The 18,570-nt window shown below is 38.8% G+C and overlaps 2 protein-coding genes across 5 annotated transcripts in view; both read right to left on the reverse strand.

Moving 5' to 3' along the window:
- LOC124183117 (probable G-protein coupled receptor CG31760) overlaps positions 1-4,421 on the reverse strand; it is a 134,986-nt gene extending 130,565 nt beyond the window's left edge. Inside the window, exons 1-2 of one of the 2 annotated variants that reach the window (XM_046571175.1) lie at positions 4,312-4,421; positions 1,449-3,692 (exon numbers count right to left, since the gene is read on the reverse strand). In XM_046571175.1, coding sequence (XP_046427131.1) covers positions 1,449-2,925 — 1,477 coding nt within the window. In that variant the 5' untranslated portion in view covers positions 2,926-3,692; positions 4,312-4,421. Of the gene's footprint in view, positions 1-1,448; positions 3,780-4,311 lie in introns of those variants that run through there. The other variant, XM_046571184.1, reaches the window with a different exon arrangement.
- Positions 4,422-15,831: 11,410 nt separating this feature from the next.
- Positions 15,832-18,543, reverse strand: LOC124183129 (unconventional prefoldin RPB5 interactor-like protein). Of its 3 annotated transcripts, XM_046571209.1 has the most exons (6): positions 18,336-18,543; positions 17,915-18,164; positions 17,616-17,765; positions 17,301-17,448; positions 16,048-17,191; positions 15,832-15,965 (listed from the first exon to the last, which is right to left on the reverse strand). In XM_046571209.1, the coding sequence occupies exons 1-6, from the start codon at positions 18,402-18,404 to the stop codon at positions 15,852-15,854; spliced, it is 1,875 nt and encodes a 624-aa protein (XP_046427165.1). In that variant the 5' UTR covers positions 18,405-18,543; the 3' UTR covers positions 15,832-15,851. The 3 variants fall into 3 exon arrangements, with proteins under 3 accessions (XP_046427165.1, XP_046427186.1, XP_046427175.1); XM_046571230.1 differs by lacking the exon at positions 18,336-18,543 and having other exon boundaries at positions 17,616-17,763; positions 17,915-18,049; XM_046571219.1 differs by lacking the exon at positions 18,336-18,543 and having other exon boundaries at positions 17,616-17,779; positions 17,915-18,048.
- Positions 18,544-18,570: the final 27 nt, after the last annotated feature.

Below are 18,570 nucleotides of genomic sequence, written 5' to 3' on the forward strand. Positions count from 1 at the left end.
ATCGCGATAGTAACAGCGTTGTGTGTTTTCAGTCTTGCTTTTGCCAATCCATTCGACGCATCTCGAACGGAAAGACTGTATGTGTAGGAAAGAAAAAATCGATGTGGGTTCTGTACTTTATCGAGAAGTGAAACAATACGAGGAGGATAATAAATTTCGGAGAGCGGCGTTCATTGCAATTGTTCGGGAAACTGGTTCGCACGGTGAACGTACACAACTAACAATGAAACAAAGTTCGGTATAAAATTTTACACATAAATAAACACAGTGTATCTAGATATCGTATAATCATGGGCAAAAACATAAATTGTACCGATGGAAATTCCGAGCCTGTCAGAAATTTGTCAAAAGTATATTTCGCATAGGATTTGTGGCTTGGAATACAATTATTGTACGCCTCGCACAGATATCTGCGTCGAGAGAGAAGTGGAAAAAAAAAAATGTGGATAAATTTTTACGAAGGATCAGTAGAATACCGAGGAAATAATTGGAAGAATGGAAGATACAAATGACGAGCTGAGAGGTAGAAAAACAGAGAGATGAGAAAATGAGAAACAGACGCTCAGCCGAAATTGCTTTCGGCCTTCTTTCCACCCTGAAATTCTGATGAGAAGTCCTTCTTTACTTCCTCCATCAATTATACTTCGAAGAGAACCTAATCTACTTCTATATGCGACCCAAAGTCCACCACACGATTAGGTTTCGAGAGAGTCTTGTTATTTCTAACAGTTCACCGATATTTCGATGATCCTTTTACGTGCCGGGAACACGTATCAGAAAGACACGATTAGGCTTTAAGAGGGTAAATCGTCGAGTAGTCTAAGCAAAACCAATCTCTCGAACATAAGTGAAATTCAAACTTACAACTGGATACCCTTGGAGAATATTTTCTTTTCTTTTTTTTTACTGCAAACAATACTCTGTGAATTGGGCCGATTGTTCCACCAATTATTAATGCTACTCTCTTAATATCATTAGCGACGAATATGCATCAGGTACGTACCGAGGAAGGAGCGAAAAAAATTATCAAATGACGCAGAGAGTCAGGGTATAAGGAAAAAAGCTCGTACATGGTAATCAAGTTTTTCACTCGGTCAACCGTAACGTGCACTTTTTCAAACGGCTCTCCGGTTCAGCTACGTCGATACTTTTCAATTGGACCATTAAAATGGTTTTCAGCCGTACGTCGTGTGTCCGGATCGTTGAAAATTCGATCACGCATTGGAAAAGTGAAACAAAAAACCAGAGAAAAAAATAAAATTGGAAGGCGAAAAAAGAAACGAACAGAGACAACCGGCCAATATTTAATTGAATTTCTAACAGCAGTACAGAGAGCGCAACGCGCGCATCACGTTCGTCCGTCGAAGTAAAATAATTGACAAAAATTAGTTAGGTATAAAGGAGAAAACTGAAAAATGTAAAAATGAAGAAAAAACGATGCGACTCACCGTGGCTGAATTGATTGTTACTGGCGATCACTCTCTCGGCATTTTTCCTAGCGATCCAAAACCACTCGCTGCTGTTACTCAGATACTTGTACTCAACGGCGAGATCCTTGACCAACACAGCGTCCTCGTCCTCGAGACGATGAGCAAACGGACAGTAGAGCCAGTGATCGCGGTATTGAAGTTTGTCGTAACAGTTTCCAGCGGCGAAAATATCCTCGTCGAATTCAACCATCGATAATATACTAGCGTGAAGGAGGTACTCCGACGACAGCATAACTTCCGGGGCGTACTTCCACAGTCTCGTGAGCATATTGGCCCTGTTAACGGCGAGATTGGCCTCGAGGCGAAACCTCTCCTGAGCGTAACGATCCACGACACCTTCGCCGAGGTTCAGGTCGGTACCGGCGGTGCAATTCTCACCCAGCAGATGCTGGTTCTCGATGATCCTCAAGAAACGCGTGACGATGTCGACCTGGACGCTCTGCTTCTCGGTGCGTCTCGTTACCACCTCTTCGTACTCGGCCAAGCTCTTTTCCGACCACTTGGACGAGTTCCGGGACTCGTTCTGCTGCACCTCGTCGTAGGCCTCGTAATCCTCCAGTTTCAACCTCACGTAATTTTCGTTCACCCGTTTGTCCTCCTTCGACGACGTGTGCACCATGGTGCCAAATTCCTCGGTAGCGTTCTCCCTCTCCCCGTCCGTACGGGCCTGCTTCTTTTCCTGCGGAAAAGCTTTCCGCAGCTTTTCCAGCGAGCCACCGGTTCCCGGGGAACCGGGACCGACGGTGAGTTCACCCGCAGGACCGAGCTTCGTCTGAATCCTTTGATTCCTGCGTAATTGTTCCTTTTCCCGGGTCGACGGAACGTCCTGCATTCGCGGGTGCATTTCGTTGAGAATTTTTCCGAGCTTTTGAACGGCCTCTTCCTGAAGGATGTTCCTGGTCAAGTTTATCCTGTCGTCCGGGAATTCGTTGGTGATATTCGTCCCCTCGGTGTCGTTCGTCTCGAGGAAAGGTGGGGAGGCCTCCTCGCCTAGAAAAGTCGCGTTTCTGATCGTCGTCGTCGAGCCGCTTTTCCGTTTACCTTTCGCAGGAACGAAACCGTCGTCGAGATCGTCGATTATTATCTGTCTGACGAAATGACCGCGCGACCTTCCGTGTCTTATTTGCGCAGCGGCCGGCGATCTTTCCAAACTCGTAGTATCAACGGCCTCTTCGTAATCCTCGACGAAATCCCCGCTTATCTGTTTTTCAAATTCACCCAGCGTAATCTGTCCCGTATTGGTCAATGGAAGCTTTTCGAATCGCGTATCCTGCACGAGTTTTCTCTCGATGAAAGGCGGCCTGTGCTTTTGTTGATGGCGCACCAATTCTTTCGGCCTTTCAATCTGTACCTCAATTCCGCAAGCTGATCTCGGTAAAATCTCACAAATCAGTGAAAATAAAATAATCACCGTCCAATAACCGTTGAGATTCATTTTACGGAGGGCTCAGAACGACACCCGAATCAATCCGCCATCCTGCATCAACTAAATGGTTGTTAATTATATCCAGAGCTTTTTCGATCAAACCGTCACCCCATGCTGGACATTTTTTGATTTCATTTTTCTTTTTTTTTTCCGTTCGGATTGTATACCTATTTGTTTCTTCGATTATTTTTGATTCACCACCTCAAACCTCGCGTTCAAAAAGTATTTTCTTCCGCGCCCTGGTACCTTCCATTTATCAGACCGTTTGACACACGCCCATATTAAAGAAAGCTGTTGCAACGGTATCACGGCACTGTCAATATAAATTTCTACAACGATCCGCACAATAGTCAGAGTCTACATTAGAGAATCGGTATCCGTGCACCAGTTTATAGCAATAATTACAGGCCGGAATGAACGGTGCATAAATTTTCATTCACAGTTAATTAAACCCGGCTGATAAAAGCCTTGCGTACAACAATGTAAATCTATAATCACCGGAGGTTATACTGGATAGTTAAATTGTAGTCTGATAATAACTAACGGTATTATCACAGAATTTTGCTGAGGGGGGTGGTTTCAAATCGTATCGTTACCTTTATCACGTCACATTATCCACCTACGCATTACATTATTACCAAAGGTTGTTTGTTTATTACGCGAGATTCACAAGCGACATTTTTATCACGTGATTACGCGACGTCTATACTTGTACGTTTACGTATTGTCATACTGTTGATACCAACGTCAGTTCCTCCCTTATTGTTAGAGTGTGACTGTTGGTTAGAACAAGAAAATTACGATTAGGAAGAACAGGAATTTTACAAATCAAAATTGAAAACAAAAACTATACAAATACAATTGTTCTCGTGGTACTTTTCAATATCCCACAACGTTGAGTATCTGACAAACGTTTATCACTTCAAAAAACTTCATCTTCATAATTTACTGATGGTGAATGTTCCGCGATACATATTGATAAGCAGCATCAAAAAGTGTGATATAACATTGTTCACGGTACGATTATCATTGTTCTAAACGATATTTCATCACGCGATGCTTACTTGAGAAACTTTAACGACCATCAACATTTACTTCGCTCCGATTTTGTCAAAAATGTTTTACGCGTGCAAGAAGGTAAGACTATGATAAAAAAAAAAAAAAATAAAAAAATAAAAAAATTAACAACTTATCTGCAGCCTAGATTGGGTTTGAATGTTTTCCTGTAAGCGATTTATCAAAATGTCGAATCGTCGTCTCGCTGTACCGACAAGCATCTTTTTCAAATCATCGGCAACAAATTCGGTGCGTGTGTGTGTATATATATATATATAAATATGTATGCATGGTATATAAAATCAACAATAATGTCCAGAATAAAACGGAGGAACAAACTTGAAGCGGCGAGTCGTGCGAAGATTAAACAGGACGTGAAATTATCGTCAAATTATATTACGTATAGAAAAATGTCGTAGTGCTTCGAGATGGGATCGCGGGTGCACGCGGTGCCTGACTGAGGGTTGAAACGCGACTCGCGTCCCTCCGGATCCTTGGAAACCCAAAGCGCATGTCCCGGGATGCCTGCGCTTCTTAACACAGGTAATATACATTCATTAGAAACTCGCGTCCCTCCACCTATCTGCACTTATTTACTATAATCACAGGAAGCGTAAGGTACAATTTCTTTACGAGTATTGCATCCTCCAAGTTGCAGCGAGTTCGTTCGTTTAATCGGATTTCAATTGGGGCGAGGTCGAAATTTCGAATTTAAAAAACCCTGAAAGTGCCAAATTCCGAATGTTTTTGTGGTAAAACTTGAGCAAAGTAGTCTAACTTCGACGAAACCCAACGCTCAAAGTTCCGAAAGGGTATAACTTCGAGAAGTCAAAGTACCGAAAGTATGAAAATGAGAAAATTTAAAACTCTGAAACATCGAAATTCCGAATGATCAGAGATTTTCAGTCCTGTAAATTTTTGGCGTGGTTACATTTCACCACGTTGATAATTCTTTGTTTTGGATTTTCGATATTTTTACGTTCGGAATCCTGTTCACTATAATTTTTTACACTCTCTTGTGAGTAATCTACGCTGTGTGATTGTATTTTAACTTTCGGAATTTTACTCTATCGAAACTTTATTTTTTAGAATTTTGCTCTGTCGAAACTTTACTTTTCGCAACTTGAATTTTCGGATTCTTGCATTTCGAAACTTTGAGCCGTCGGATTTTCAACCATTCGAAGCTTTGTTGTTTCGTCAAAGTTTGATTTCTTTACTTCAAGCTTCGCCACAAAATAATTCGGAATTAGCGCTTTCGGACCTTTTAAAATTCGGAACTCCAACCCAGCTCCTCTCAATTCACTGTAGACTTTATCTTTTTCACGGCCCTACGTTGAACTTGCGCATTATCATTGTCGTAGGAAAATCTACTAGCTCTATACATCAATAAAAGACCATTTTCCCATTTCGCCGTCTGTTTTTCGATCTATATTATAATATGTAATACCTGAATAATAAATTCAATTGAAATGATTGCAACGTGCACTTTGAGCTTCAAGTTAAAAATGGCTGCGGAGAATGCGCACCGATCGAAAGTTAACGAATAAAAGGCTTCGCCTTGTAATTCTCTGGTAAATAGAAAACATCGATTAACGCTTCGTTATCACGTGTCCGTTAATTTGGGCTCACGAGTCGCAAATAACAGTTTCAAATTACTGCGTGAAAACTGAAAAAAAAGATTAGTGACCAAATAGATGTCCCCTGCAATTGCTAATCAAGATTTATATCGTCAAGTTCTTAAAGCTGAGCAATCAAAGTTTGGGCTCGCGGTGTGAGGTGAACTTTACAGTGCAGCGGAGTAAACTCATCCCCCATTAAAATAGCCTGTGCAATTTCTTTATTTCTTTTTTTTTTCTCTCAGGACAACGAATATTGGCGAGAAAATTACAGAGTGCATAAGATGAGTCAATCGAGAGTCAACACTTGTATAATATTGCGCAGTAACTTATAAAATCAGGACCAATTGATCAAACCTTTTTTTATAAGATTTGACGAGGCAATTACTCGCTGTGCAAACACTTTTAATACAGTTCTATTCGAGTAAAGAAATGGAAAACTTACGAACGGTTTGAATGGTAAGTTTTACGAGTAGGAAAAAGTCGGTTGCAAGCGTATTTCCAAACGAGCGGCTTATGGATATACGAGTTAATTGGAGATCCTAACTGTAACTCTTTCTTTTATTCTTCAATATAATTGAAAGTTTCGTTTTTTACCTTTCCTCATCAAGCTTGATTCAACCTAAATTCCGGAGTTCGCATCACCCCCTATATGAATTGCATCGCACAAAATTGCACAGTCGCATGCAAAATGGCAAAGTTAATCAGCTCGGTCTGGATTCGAGGGTTTCTTAGAGTTTTGCGAAAGTTATTAAATAACACACCAGACTGAGAGTATCCGGATTCAAAAAGTCGAACTGAAGTGAATTGAGATCAATTTCATCCAACAATACTATTTGGTTGGGAAAAAAAAGAATCAAAAACCAATCATTTGTATAAGGAGGGAAAATTCAGTTCTTGATAATTTCGGAAGTATGGCATTGTTCATCCATTTTTTCAGTGCAAAAATTTGACGCATCGTCAAAAATTGATGAGTCACCGATCATTCCGTTTGTAAATGAATTATAAGTGTAGATAGCCTGAAGTTAATCTTCAGTAACTTTGATAAACGTTTCAACAAGCCATAAGTTTAATAATCAGCTCTAATCTACTGCGATTTCGTGATCTCACGATGTAAAAAAAATTCTTTTGTAACCTGAGTACGAATAAAACAGTCGGGTCATCGAAACATTTTTGGCATTGATAAAAAAAAAAAAAAAAAACAAACGTCACAAAAACATTATAATTCCTCTAAACTTTTTTTTTCAACTTCATCAAAGAGATTCCATTTCAATTAAGTTCAAGTCGGTTATCTTCAGTCTCACAATTTGCCTTTGTACGGACCTTTGTTTTATCATTCCTTTTGCGTCGAAAGAGCCGTTTTATGTTTAGATTGTCCACCCAATATACAACCCTTAAGGTTTGTTTTTGCACGTTGTAAAGAAGATGGCATGATTCACGTGCCGGACGGCGATGTGAACCGAGAATTCGTCAGACACGTTTTTAGCTGACTTGGCAAAGAGTTTTTCGTTCAAGGTACATGACCGATAAGCTGGCAAAATTTTCGCAAATGCAGCACAAATTTGTCCTTTTCCATATTTGAACGTTATTATTTTTCAGCTGAACCAGCGATCCCGTTTTTTCGCACGATGAATTTTCTCGGGAAACGTGAAATTCGTGGATTCGAAAGCTTCCAACGGTATATCGATGCGCATCCTAAAGGGGTGAACAACAAATCCCGAGAGTGGATTTCGCAGAAGCGCTAGACTCGCTGCAGGTTCCGTTCCAACTTTAACAGTTCTAGGAAAAGGTTTCAGTCTCTTTTATTGCCGTTGAATTTCCGAAAGCGTTTGCATGTAGCTAAAACCCGAGTTTATTAAACAATTAGTGAAATTGGCTGCTGATGTGAAAAACAAAAAGAGAAACTCATCGACGTAGAAAATCAGGCATATTGCCGAATGAGAAGATAACAACTCCCCGTACCATGTCAATATTATGATTTCTCCATCGATAAACTCAAGAGCAATCCGAGGATGAAAAGCAACGATCAAGCTTAGCCTGAACATCATACTGCGCAATGACATTGGAGCTGCCATATTCCGAAAGTGAAACGGGGTCAGGAACACGATGACGACAGTATAAAAAAAAAAAGAAACACAAAAAAATTCACTTGGGTTCGAAGATTGCTTATAATTAAGGAATGATTCGGAGATTCGTGTACATGTGGAATTAGTACGCAAGTGTTGACATACGCAAATGAAAGTAAACCACGTTTTTTTTTCATGTCATAACTTTGGATTATCTTGAATCCTGACATGAGATCATCAATATCTACCATCCTCGAACCAAAGTAAATGTCCATTTTTGCCATCAGGCCCCGATCCCTTTTCGCCCATGGAAAACGGCCAGCCTCGACGTCATGACTGCGAGATAAGAGCAACCCTCAGAGACTGACGTAGTAGCTGTGTAGTCTTGCACAAGGGATGGAAAAAAATTACTCATCCAGACCCACTTCGTGTTCTCGTGTCCTCCAGCTGACGATCTGGAAGCGCAGGTTTATACCTATACGTATGGGGAATTCCATTGTGCCCAAGTCTTCTTGCACTGACGACGTTTTTTTTAACAATCAGGATTCTGTTAAATGTTAGCGAAAATTGCACCAACATTTTTTCACACTTATTTCATTTCTTTCGTCACGAAGTGATGAGAAAAATCATTACTGAATTAACTCGTTTTATTTGCCGATTCTTCACAGAAAACGTTTTTCACTGTAACTTCACAGTGCTGAGAAACTTTGCGATTTGGAGGATCTGCAACGAAATCATAATTCATTCTGGAATAACCACGTAACTTTTAAACCAACGATCAAACGCGTGTATAAAAATAAAAATGTTCCCTCTATCAGCAGCTTTACCGCGTCTGCATTTGATTGTAAAAAAAAAAAAAAAATAAATAAATAAACGCGAGCTTAAACGGCATGACGATTTGGCACGGAATGCCTCATAGCTGTTGCGACCAGGGTTCTTCAAGTATACATAGCTTCTCCGCCGGTGATCGTTACAGACGACCACCATCAAAACGCCGACCACTTACCCTCGCCGGTTTGTGTATTATAAATATTTTCCCATCGGGGTATTTTTTGTTGCACGGTAAATGTGGTCGTATGCTTATGCGGCATTGTTAACGGTAGAAAAAAATAATACTCGAGTTATCCTGGAGGTTAACAATGAAAAATTTTTGACCCGTTTAAAAGGGCTTGAAACTTGGCTCGCCTATTTCGCTGTTATGCTGAAGAATTTGAGGGAGACAAGCCCGAACATCAGTTATAAGTATTAGGTTATCGACATCAGGATAGATAAAAAAGAACCAAGGCGGCGATATTAAAATCAGAATTACCGCATAGCAATAGGTCTTGAAAATGTAATGCAACATATCAGACATTCGTACAGCACAAGATTCACTTCATTTTACCGTCAAAGTTCAGTTACAGGTGATCGTTGATGTCTGACGCAAGGTAGTCGGCGAGCTGTGCAGGCTGTGGCTCAGTTCCAACTCAGCTGTGAGACCACAATTCGAAGCGTGCTCTTGTCGACCCTCCAATGCTAGCCCGACCATCATCCATCACGGCATGATTCGCGAATACTCTCGATGGCCTGCATCCTACTACGTATCAATTAAAAACTCTATCGTAACAGGAGGAATCGAAAAATGTTTTATGTTTTTGAAAATCGTTCAATTTCGAGGAGAATTAACGAGTGGAAGAAGTATTTTCAATATATCGACATTGCGAAAAATTTGAGAATTCCCTCGATAATATCGAAGCGTTAACTGTAAGCTTGTTACGAAAACCACACCGCTTCTGCACATGGGTGTGCGGTACAAATTCGGCGTTGTAACCATGAATTCCCCTGTTGCAGAATGCCCAGGAATTATTCAGGGCTCTTCACTTTGGCGGAAACAGCTTGGGGCGAGGATCCATCAGAGACGTTGCAATTAGGATGCCTGAGTTCGATAGTAGGAATTTGAGAAACACACAGAAATGCAATAATTCATGCAGTGCCCGAAGCACTCCAAGCGCATAACCTGATAAAAATATCACGGTGAATGAAGGTATGAGTGAAAATAACAAATTCTCGGCACTCGACGTTGTGCTGTCGATTGGCTTAGACGTACACATGTGGACATTAATCCAGAGACGGTTAGTTATTCGGCCGAGTCGATTATCATCCCGTACAAACGTAATCACTGCAGAATTAATGTCCACATGTGTACGTTAGGTTGGTTAATCTTTGACCTTTTTTTTTCTAAGATGCCACTTAAAAAATTTATGATAAATACTGAAAAAAAAGTTATCGTAAGACGCGGATGAGGTAAGAAAATATTTAGAAGTCGCTACGAATTATTGTAATATATTTTAGTTACTTTTATGTGTACACCTTACTTATTATTTGATTTTTTTCGCATCTGGTCCAATCAATCGTTCGCCAATCAACAGCAAACTGCGCCTAACAATTCCGCAGTTGGCTGTTCTCGTCTTTTATCCGAAAGATTAATCGCCTGAAAGAAATTTGGATAACAGTTCTTGTTACCACATCACCTTAATGTCATTATTTCGTTTTCAGTACTGATTCTTATGAACAATTATTAATTGGACCACGCTACCAAAAGACTAAACTAATATATATACATATAAGTCCATAAGATGAACATATAAAACTAAATAAAAAATATTACAATAAGTGGTAGCGACCTCTAAATATTTTCCTACTTCCTTCACGTTTTACGACAATTGTTTTGCAGTATTTGTATCAAATTTGTCGAGCGGCAACTCAAAAAAATTTTTTTTTAAGTGAACCACCCTAGTGTACATGTTCCAAGTTTTCTCAGGTGTTGTACACCCGTTATATCACCACTTGTATTTTCAGAACGTCATGTACAAAAATGTTGTGCAGATGCCACCGCAGTACATAATATACAGTAGTATAGGTATATAGGTATATAAAGGTTAATCTCTGGCAGCCTGCGCTGCAGGTATACAGTAGGCTAAAATTTTCCACGTTGCTAAATTATTCCCTCAACCTCACAGAGATTATAATCGCACCGGCACGCGGCAAGGCGCAATAATCAAGACTCTATCGTAATATAGCAACAGTATCTCCCTCCACTTATTTATGTGGACCCAGAGAAACTGTTACTGAAAGCTGAAAGCGTCTGGATTCCCCAACGGACCGGGGACTCTGCAGCATTATTAATTATTCCTGAGTTCAATTAATAATTAATACCGTAGAAACAAATGCTCGGTCGTCGGCATGGATGTAGACGCAGTATACAATACACGTGTATGCAATATGCATGGGTACAAAGCTGAAAGAGGTAGGCTGTTGACTTGGACGCGGGGCGCGGACCGGGGTAAAGAATCACGTTTCATTCGTTATGAAATTTTTTTTTTTCTTCTTTATCCTTTAAGCCCTCGATGTCATGAAATATTTGACAATTTCAATCAAGTCCGCTTGGTTCTACAGTGGGCAACTTGTAATAAGTACTGACCAAATAAAAGTGAGTTGAACGAAGGGGGAAACTGTAACTTTTATTTTAACGACAAACAGTAGTTCATACATCGTTAAATGTGGCAAACTCGTGACGCGAAATGAGTGTTGTTATTATTCCTGTGTCATTATCTCTCAACGACGATGATATTTCTCTGTGGTAAAATACACGGGTCCTCAAAAAAGGTGAAACAATCGATAAGTGTGTGGCTTGGGAAAATCGTTCGACGCGGTGAAGCGTGATAAAAACTTGGAACAAGCGAAAAACCAAAAAAGTACAATCTGTGTACAAATAAACCGTAATGGAATTGTGTCACGAACAGTTTGACCAACTTAACTTGGATAAAGAAACCCACGCGCGAATGTAGAGAAAATGAATCAGACGAATCGATCTGTATAGTATTAATTACTAACTTGGAAGTGGTCTAGCACAACACCATCAGCTGCATCGTTATCGTAAACGATTTTACGATAACACGGAACTTGTATGTGTAATCTGCAAATTTGGTACATTGAAATGTTGTATCTCTGCAGCGGTGCATAAGATCTCGTTAAACCAACAAAAATTTCGATATTCTTTGTATAATCCAACCAAGAATCTATAACCTCATACGAGTGGATAATATTATACAAGATCCATGCCAAAAAAACAATCACGGGACGTCCGAACGACATTTCTTTGGATTCTTCACGCTGCTTAATTTGATTAAATAGATTGGATTCAATAAATCGAAGGAATGCTCGAGCCTTCGTTTTTTGACAAGCGAGAATGAGATGGAGGTACTCTTATGCACCGTAAACCAGACTGCCATAGTTGTACACTTATCGTTAGCTTGGAAGCTCTCAGGGAATATGCGACAGGACGCTTTGTGACCACGGTAAATACTCCTAACAGCTGCGGTTAGCCAACAGCATTTGAACTGTTACCTTCGATGCTTGTTTTCAATTTGTAGAATTTAGCTTCAGGATGAAAGTTAAATTCGTATGTTACATGTGTAATACTTCGATTTAAATGAAATATTGCATATAAGTGTGACGCAATTTTTTTCCTTATTTTCTTCACCCTTTCCGCCCTTTTTCCATTTCGTTCGTTGTTTGGTATTTTTCTTTTCCTTATCCAGTTTTTATACCTATCCTCGAGAAAATTGACCTATACCCCTCCATTGTAAATGTACGACCCTGGTGACCCCTTTTGAACCACTCCAGCGACCAATTGGATTGCAAAGAGGTGTAGGTAAGTAGTGCAAGGACGCGACTCGTCTACCACCGTCTTTTGCTCAATACCAAAGTTATGCTGCCCTTCGGGAAGACGGGTCTGAATTCTGTTAGCATTGGAAAAAGCCTCACGGATCATTCCCTTTCCTTTCTTCATGCGATTCTCCCTCTCCTCCGGAGGTAGAAGAATTCGAAGAAAAAAAATAAAAAAATAAAAAATAAAATGAGAGGGAATAGATCTAAATATGCAATCGCAAAGATATCCGCGACGTAGAAACGGTACAAATTAGAAGAAGTAACTTAAAGAACGAAAGTAAAGTCGAGGCAACGTTTCGCAAACGGTTCGTATATTTATTTATTTATTTGTTTATTTATTTTTGCACTTTAAGTCCGTCCAGATAATTTATTTTTTATACTGATAATTAAATCACGCGCAAAAAATTATTTTATAGCATTAGTTTAATTTTTTATTTTATTTTTTGATCACGTGTGGGAGTTCAGGCATAAATTGTTGAATCAATATGTGATAATATACCCTGCACGTAATATTACACAAAAGTCTTGATACTCAATGCTTTGAAAATCCAATTTTTCAATCGTCAAGGCTGTTCCGATATTTTTACCCTATTAAGGATTTGTTTCCCCTCTGCCGAGTTCTCGTTGTGTAATAGATTAAATTTCTCACGCATTTCGGCGTAACTCCAGTTATAATTTTAAACAACATCACCGTCTCAGTCGTAGCCTGTTGTTAGTCACCTGGTCAGTTTCAATTCCAAGTATACCTACTAATCAGTTTTATTTGATTTTGGAATGCTAAATATATAAGATAAAAAGTCTGTGGAGACAACCAGTAACTCTTAAACTTGGAAATAATCGAGGGTGTCGCGTCGAGCATTTAATACTTAACGTGAATTAGATTAATTCCATTTTTAAATTCTCGCTTCAAGCAAAAGTCCCGCGAAAGAAAAGTCACAGGTAAGATAACTGAGACGGAATAATGAAATTCTTTATTCGACATTCTCTTGACACTTTTTTATATCTGGACGATACAAGCGTTGGCGCGCCTCGCTTGTCTCAGGTGTCATTAATAAATACCTCGGGATGTCTATGATTATTTTAAGACAAGTGGTTTACATTTTCAGCTCAATGACAACATACAAATTCCACATTTCAGATAACAGAGCATTTAAATATTATGTAAAAAAAATTTCGGTCCCTTTTTGCCCCCCCCCCCCCCCTCCAGATACAAAAAATAAATAATGTTACGTAACATTTGGACGATTTTCAGAACTGTTGAGAACTAGTAAATAGAATAGTACGGGATTAGGCTTTCTTTGTTTAATTCTGTCGACTATTGCCGCCTTCATGGAAAACCTTTTCAAGTTGAGATGAAACCGTAAGTATATGATTGAAAGACCTATTTACGAAGAAAATTGTTCATCACGTTTGTGGTTTGAGTGGGAACCTAGGAAAGTTACTACGCAGCATGTAACATTTCAAGAAATATTTAAAAAATATTTTCAGAAACATTGCATACAGCAACATGAATCGATTCGCAGTTATTCTAAAATACGTGTTTCATAAATGTAATAGGTGCAAAAAAAAATATTTCAGAAAATATCTCGCAACAGTTTTTTAGAATCGTTCAAAAGATATGACTAAAATTTTACAAAAATCTTGGACAATAATTTTTGCAAAGACTTTCAAAAATCAAAAACAGTCCTTGTAAAAATTACATCGAAAACTGAGAAACCGATAGCGCCGCTGGTCGGTAAAATAATTCGCGACCGTCGAAGCCGAGCCGACAATGTGTTGACGACGTTCTGGACCAATTCGTAGCGTGATCTCACGGATTGTTCTTAAACCAAAAAGAAATTGTTCAACTCGTACGGAGAATTGTGCAGTATCAAGTCCACGCTCAATGTATACAGCTACATGCAAAAAGTGAATTTTATCGAAGACAAAGACTGGATGAATGAAAAAGCTTGGCTTTTTTTATTTATTGGTAGTTAGTTTTGCAAGAATTAATAGCTGCGACAATTTTTACAGCACAAATGATAAAGATCCCTGACGCTTTGTGACTTCCGTAATTGGTCAGATACATTGTGAAGCGCAAAATGTTATTTTTAAGAGAGATTAAAATGCGATTAATTACCTGATCTAGTCTGATATGCTTACAGCACATGTAATCACACAAGAACTACATACCAGAGCCAAAGGCATAATATTATTGTTTTGACGCTGCTACGTCAAGAAATAAAGTTCAGAGACAAGTAGAGCAGCTGCTCTGCATCCGCTATTCAATTTCGTTAAATAAATTGGAATACTTACCGACAACTCGGCGACTGCACGTTGAACATTTCACTGCAATATACTTTTCGCTTCGTGTTGTCTCCTGCAAGGCTTCAGTTCGCCAACGTTTTTCACCTCTACGCACGGTTCAGTTTCACTATTTCACCTTATGCACTGCGTATTTTGCACCCGTTGCAATAATCTCAAAGCCACGAACAAAATAAATTAGTACGATCGTATCAAGCATGCGAGATCGAAAAAATAAACAAAAGAAACACGATGCTGAAGCTAGCCGCCGATAGTCAACCACCGATTCACAAATACTTTTTACACCAAGTGACGTTCATCGAAGAACCATCAAAATCAATAACATTCTAGCATATCTGATACTTATCCACTAAAATCAAATAGTTCTAGCATGAAAGACACGGCGTGTCAAAAACTTCGGCGAATCGGTGGCTAACTTCACCCTTGTAAAAAAAAAAAACCTCCAGCAGCGAATGAGACGCAGTAACTTTTGTCAACGATTAGCACGATTAAAAAAGAATTGATACAACGCTATGCAACTTACTATTCGCAAATATCACCAAAATTTATGTACCAAGTAAACTGTAATCGCACACACTGCGTAATCAGACAACCGAGCCGCGCAACGAATCCGTCCAAACTAGTCGAAGTTCGGCGAACATCTGACTATCGGCAGTAAGATGGCCGCCGATACACACAATATAATGAAATACATACGCCGTAAATTACGGGTTTCGCCGTTAGATTCAAAACTGACCGTAGCATCCTCGATGTTGGGCTATCATTTCGCTACTCATATTTTCACTTTTGCCTTGGTACGACGCTCGTTTGAACTAAACAACATTCGTTAGAATACAGCAAATAATGTGATAAATGATTACTCCCATCGTGCAATACTAACTCTGCCACCGGTTTATTGCATGACATGTCGTTCACGGTACTTACCGGGGCTTGAATTTTATAGGGACTGCACGATACGAATCTTTAAATTAAATTAAAATTGCGACAACGAGGTATCCAGTATTAAGATTTTTTTGTATCTCTGCGCATGAAATCCATTGAAAATAATTACCGAGCAATCTAGGTATACTATCATCTTGAAACTATTGCAAAATTCTTGCCATTACCGTATTTCATGGTATCTATACGAAAAGGAAATAAGTACCGTTAATTGACAAACAACATTTGTATTGCAATGAAAAATTTATTGTTTAATTCCAGATCGAGCCATTTTGAATTTACTCAGAGGTCGTGCTTTATTTGAAGGCTTGTTTACCTCAAGAACTTCCGGTCTTCTTTCTTCAACATCCTTGACGATCTGTAAAAAAATATTACATTCGGTATATAATTCACTTTATAGGTTTTTGAGTTAGTCAATGTAACAAGGCAATAATTCTCACGATAGTATAGGATGCTCCACGGGACAACTCATCTATTTCCGAATCACTGGTATCGTCTACTGGTGGAGTTATATTTTTATAATCACCATTATTAACCGATGATTTCTTCAAAATCGATTTCGGTTTACAGAATATTCGATATATATCCGAAGGGTTTTCTATCACATCATCCCCACCTGATCTAACTGGTATTTGAGGTTGTACGCCTGAATGCATGAATTCAATTCTTATTATGTCATCCGCATCATCTTCATTCCCTGTGGAACCTTTAATCTGTTCATTAATCAAGGATGGATCTGCACCAATGGAAAGCATGTCCTCGATAATTGCCAATTTCTCAACCTCATCTTCTACGTCAGATTCACTTGACGATTCTTGACCCGTTCTCAGAGGCTCATCGAAAGCATGGCGCATCGACTTTTCAAACACATTTATTTGTATCTTATCTGTAAACGATACTCGTCGTCTGTTTGTTTCTGATCTAGCAGTCCGAGCATCTAATTTGGTATTTTCTTTCGAAAATTTGTCTCTTTCCTTTGCAGTGGTACTGGTTGGAACCTCATTTATATTCTCTACAGGTGGAGATTGAAAACAAACAGACCGTTCAAGCTCAACTTTGTTCGAAACAGAATTTTCAATTATATCGTTGTTCATCGTACCTGTGGAACTTAGTGAGTGAACTTCACCAATACTGAAAGTTTTCTCTGAGATTTGACTGGAAAAACATGAACTGACGTTTTGTCCACTCGATTTCTCACCTGTCTTTTCTGATTCATGATCTTTCACACAGTTCATATCATTTTGTGACGACAAAGAGCATTCAGACTTGTCTTCGTGAATCACACTTCTGTCAGAGTCAAATTCTATCACAGATGTGTCCAAACTGCTCATTGAAATAGTTTGGCAAGGATTAGGAATATTATAGGTTAACGACGATGATCGATCACCTTTTTTATCCACGTTTTCTGTCTCCAACAAATCTTTTTGGTGTTTAGGCATTTCGCTATTATTCAATTTGACAAGTCTTTCTTGAATCAAATCGTTAGCTATGTCCTCTTCTGAGAAATCAGAGTCTTCCTCTTCATCATAATAATCATTCTCTTGAGTATCTTCCCCATAATAATTACAAGCATCATCTTGTAATCTAAATCATAATTAAAAAACCTCATCAAGATACTGTGAAAAAGCAAGTAGAGAAAAAGATATCTTATCCAATATCTCAGTTCTGCTAAGACATAAATGTTTCTATAAACCTATCAATTTCATCTTGTAATTCCTCTTGAAGTTCAAGCTCATCTAATCTTTGCCATAAGTCTTCTTCTGTTTGGATTTCTGTCTTTTCTTGGGCCCTAAGTTTTGCCAACTTTTGATGATATTCTTTTTGACGCTGCCTGTGTTTAACTGTACAAAGAGAGTGACAAAAATAAAAATAGTCTACTTTATTACAATACTTAAAACTGTGTTTGCTTGGTTTAATGTCAATGTGGACAAGTGGTCAAAGCTGATTTTATAGATACAGAAAAATAACCAATCACTCCATCGGTCATTGGTTAAACCCGGATATCTACCTCTCCATTGTTTCTCTGCTTCCTCCTCATATGTTTCAATGATCTCTTGGTGTTCATTGTCGCCAAAAATATCACAATCCACTGGCAGAGACTGGCGCATTTCAAGTAAATCTTTCTCTTTCTCAAGATTTTCCAGCATTTCATCAGCCTCTAGAAAACAAATTCTAGAATAACACAGCTACACCTTTGTAATTAAAAAAGTGATGTAAACTACTTAACATTTCTAAAAATACTCCAAATTTATTGCAACTCATTTTAAACATAAACTCAACTTCAGTGCTCGTATTAAAAATTCTTACGTTTTATTCTGCGATCGCAGACACCTATAGCTTGCTTGGCACTATATTTAGCGAAATATCCTTCGCCCAAGCAAACTAAAATTTCGTTAGTATGAACCAATTTTCCTTTCATGAGTGCTTTACGCCCAATAGGCACCATGCAATTGGTTGTCAATTCGCGAGGCAAAATGTCCAGACCCTTTTTAACTTTTTCATGAGCTTTTTTGTAATCTTTCCACGTTTTGGATTGCTCTTCGTTACGCCTAAGACCCTGTACATAAAAAGCATATATTATTGACAAATAATATAACTGATGCAATATATTTTTTCCATGACAGGTTAGTTTATCGTTTACAGCATTGTTCACTGACAAAGTAATATACGACATTGTATATTTAAAAAATGCCTAACCAATTCGAGGTTATGAACGAACAATCCATACCTCGACAAGTGCTTTACTCAGAACAGCCCTCAGTGAATTTTGATAATCTTGGTAATTTTTACTATCCATTTTTCGTTTTTCACTCGGTAGATACGTTTTTTCCGAAACTATGTACACCGAATTTGGGTTCCAGGTATTTTGAATTACAAAGAGTAAACGCGCTCAAGTTCCTCGCATCTGCTCGCATAACTCGCGCATTATCATCTCTCCAAGTGCCTGTCGAAAGAGAGAGAGA

The sequence above is a fragment of the Neodiprion fabricii genome, chromosome 1 (assembly GCF_021155785.1).
Source record: "Neodiprion fabricii isolate iyNeoFabr1 chromosome 1, iyNeoFabr1.1, whole genome shotgun sequence".
Classification (NCBI taxonomy): domain Eukaryota; kingdom Metazoa; phylum Arthropoda; class Insecta; order Hymenoptera; family Diprionidae; genus Neodiprion; species Neodiprion fabricii.

What these genes read in the sequence shown, in the direction of transcription:
- LOC124183129 (XM_046571209.1), bottom strand. Translation starts at nt 18,404, where the DNA reads ATGGATAGTAAAAATTACCAAGATTATCAAAATTCACTGAGGGCTGTT. An exon ending in AGCAGAGAAACAATGGAGAG is followed by an intron (nt 17,449 to 17,615) that starts GTAGATATCCGG and finishes CTCTTTGTACAG; the next exon opens with TTAAACACAGGCAGCGTCAA. An exon ending in GTGGAGCATCCTATACTATC is followed by an intron (nt 15,966 to 16,047) that starts GTGAGAATTATT and finishes ATTTTTTTACAG; the next exon opens with ATCGTCAAGGATGTTGAAGA.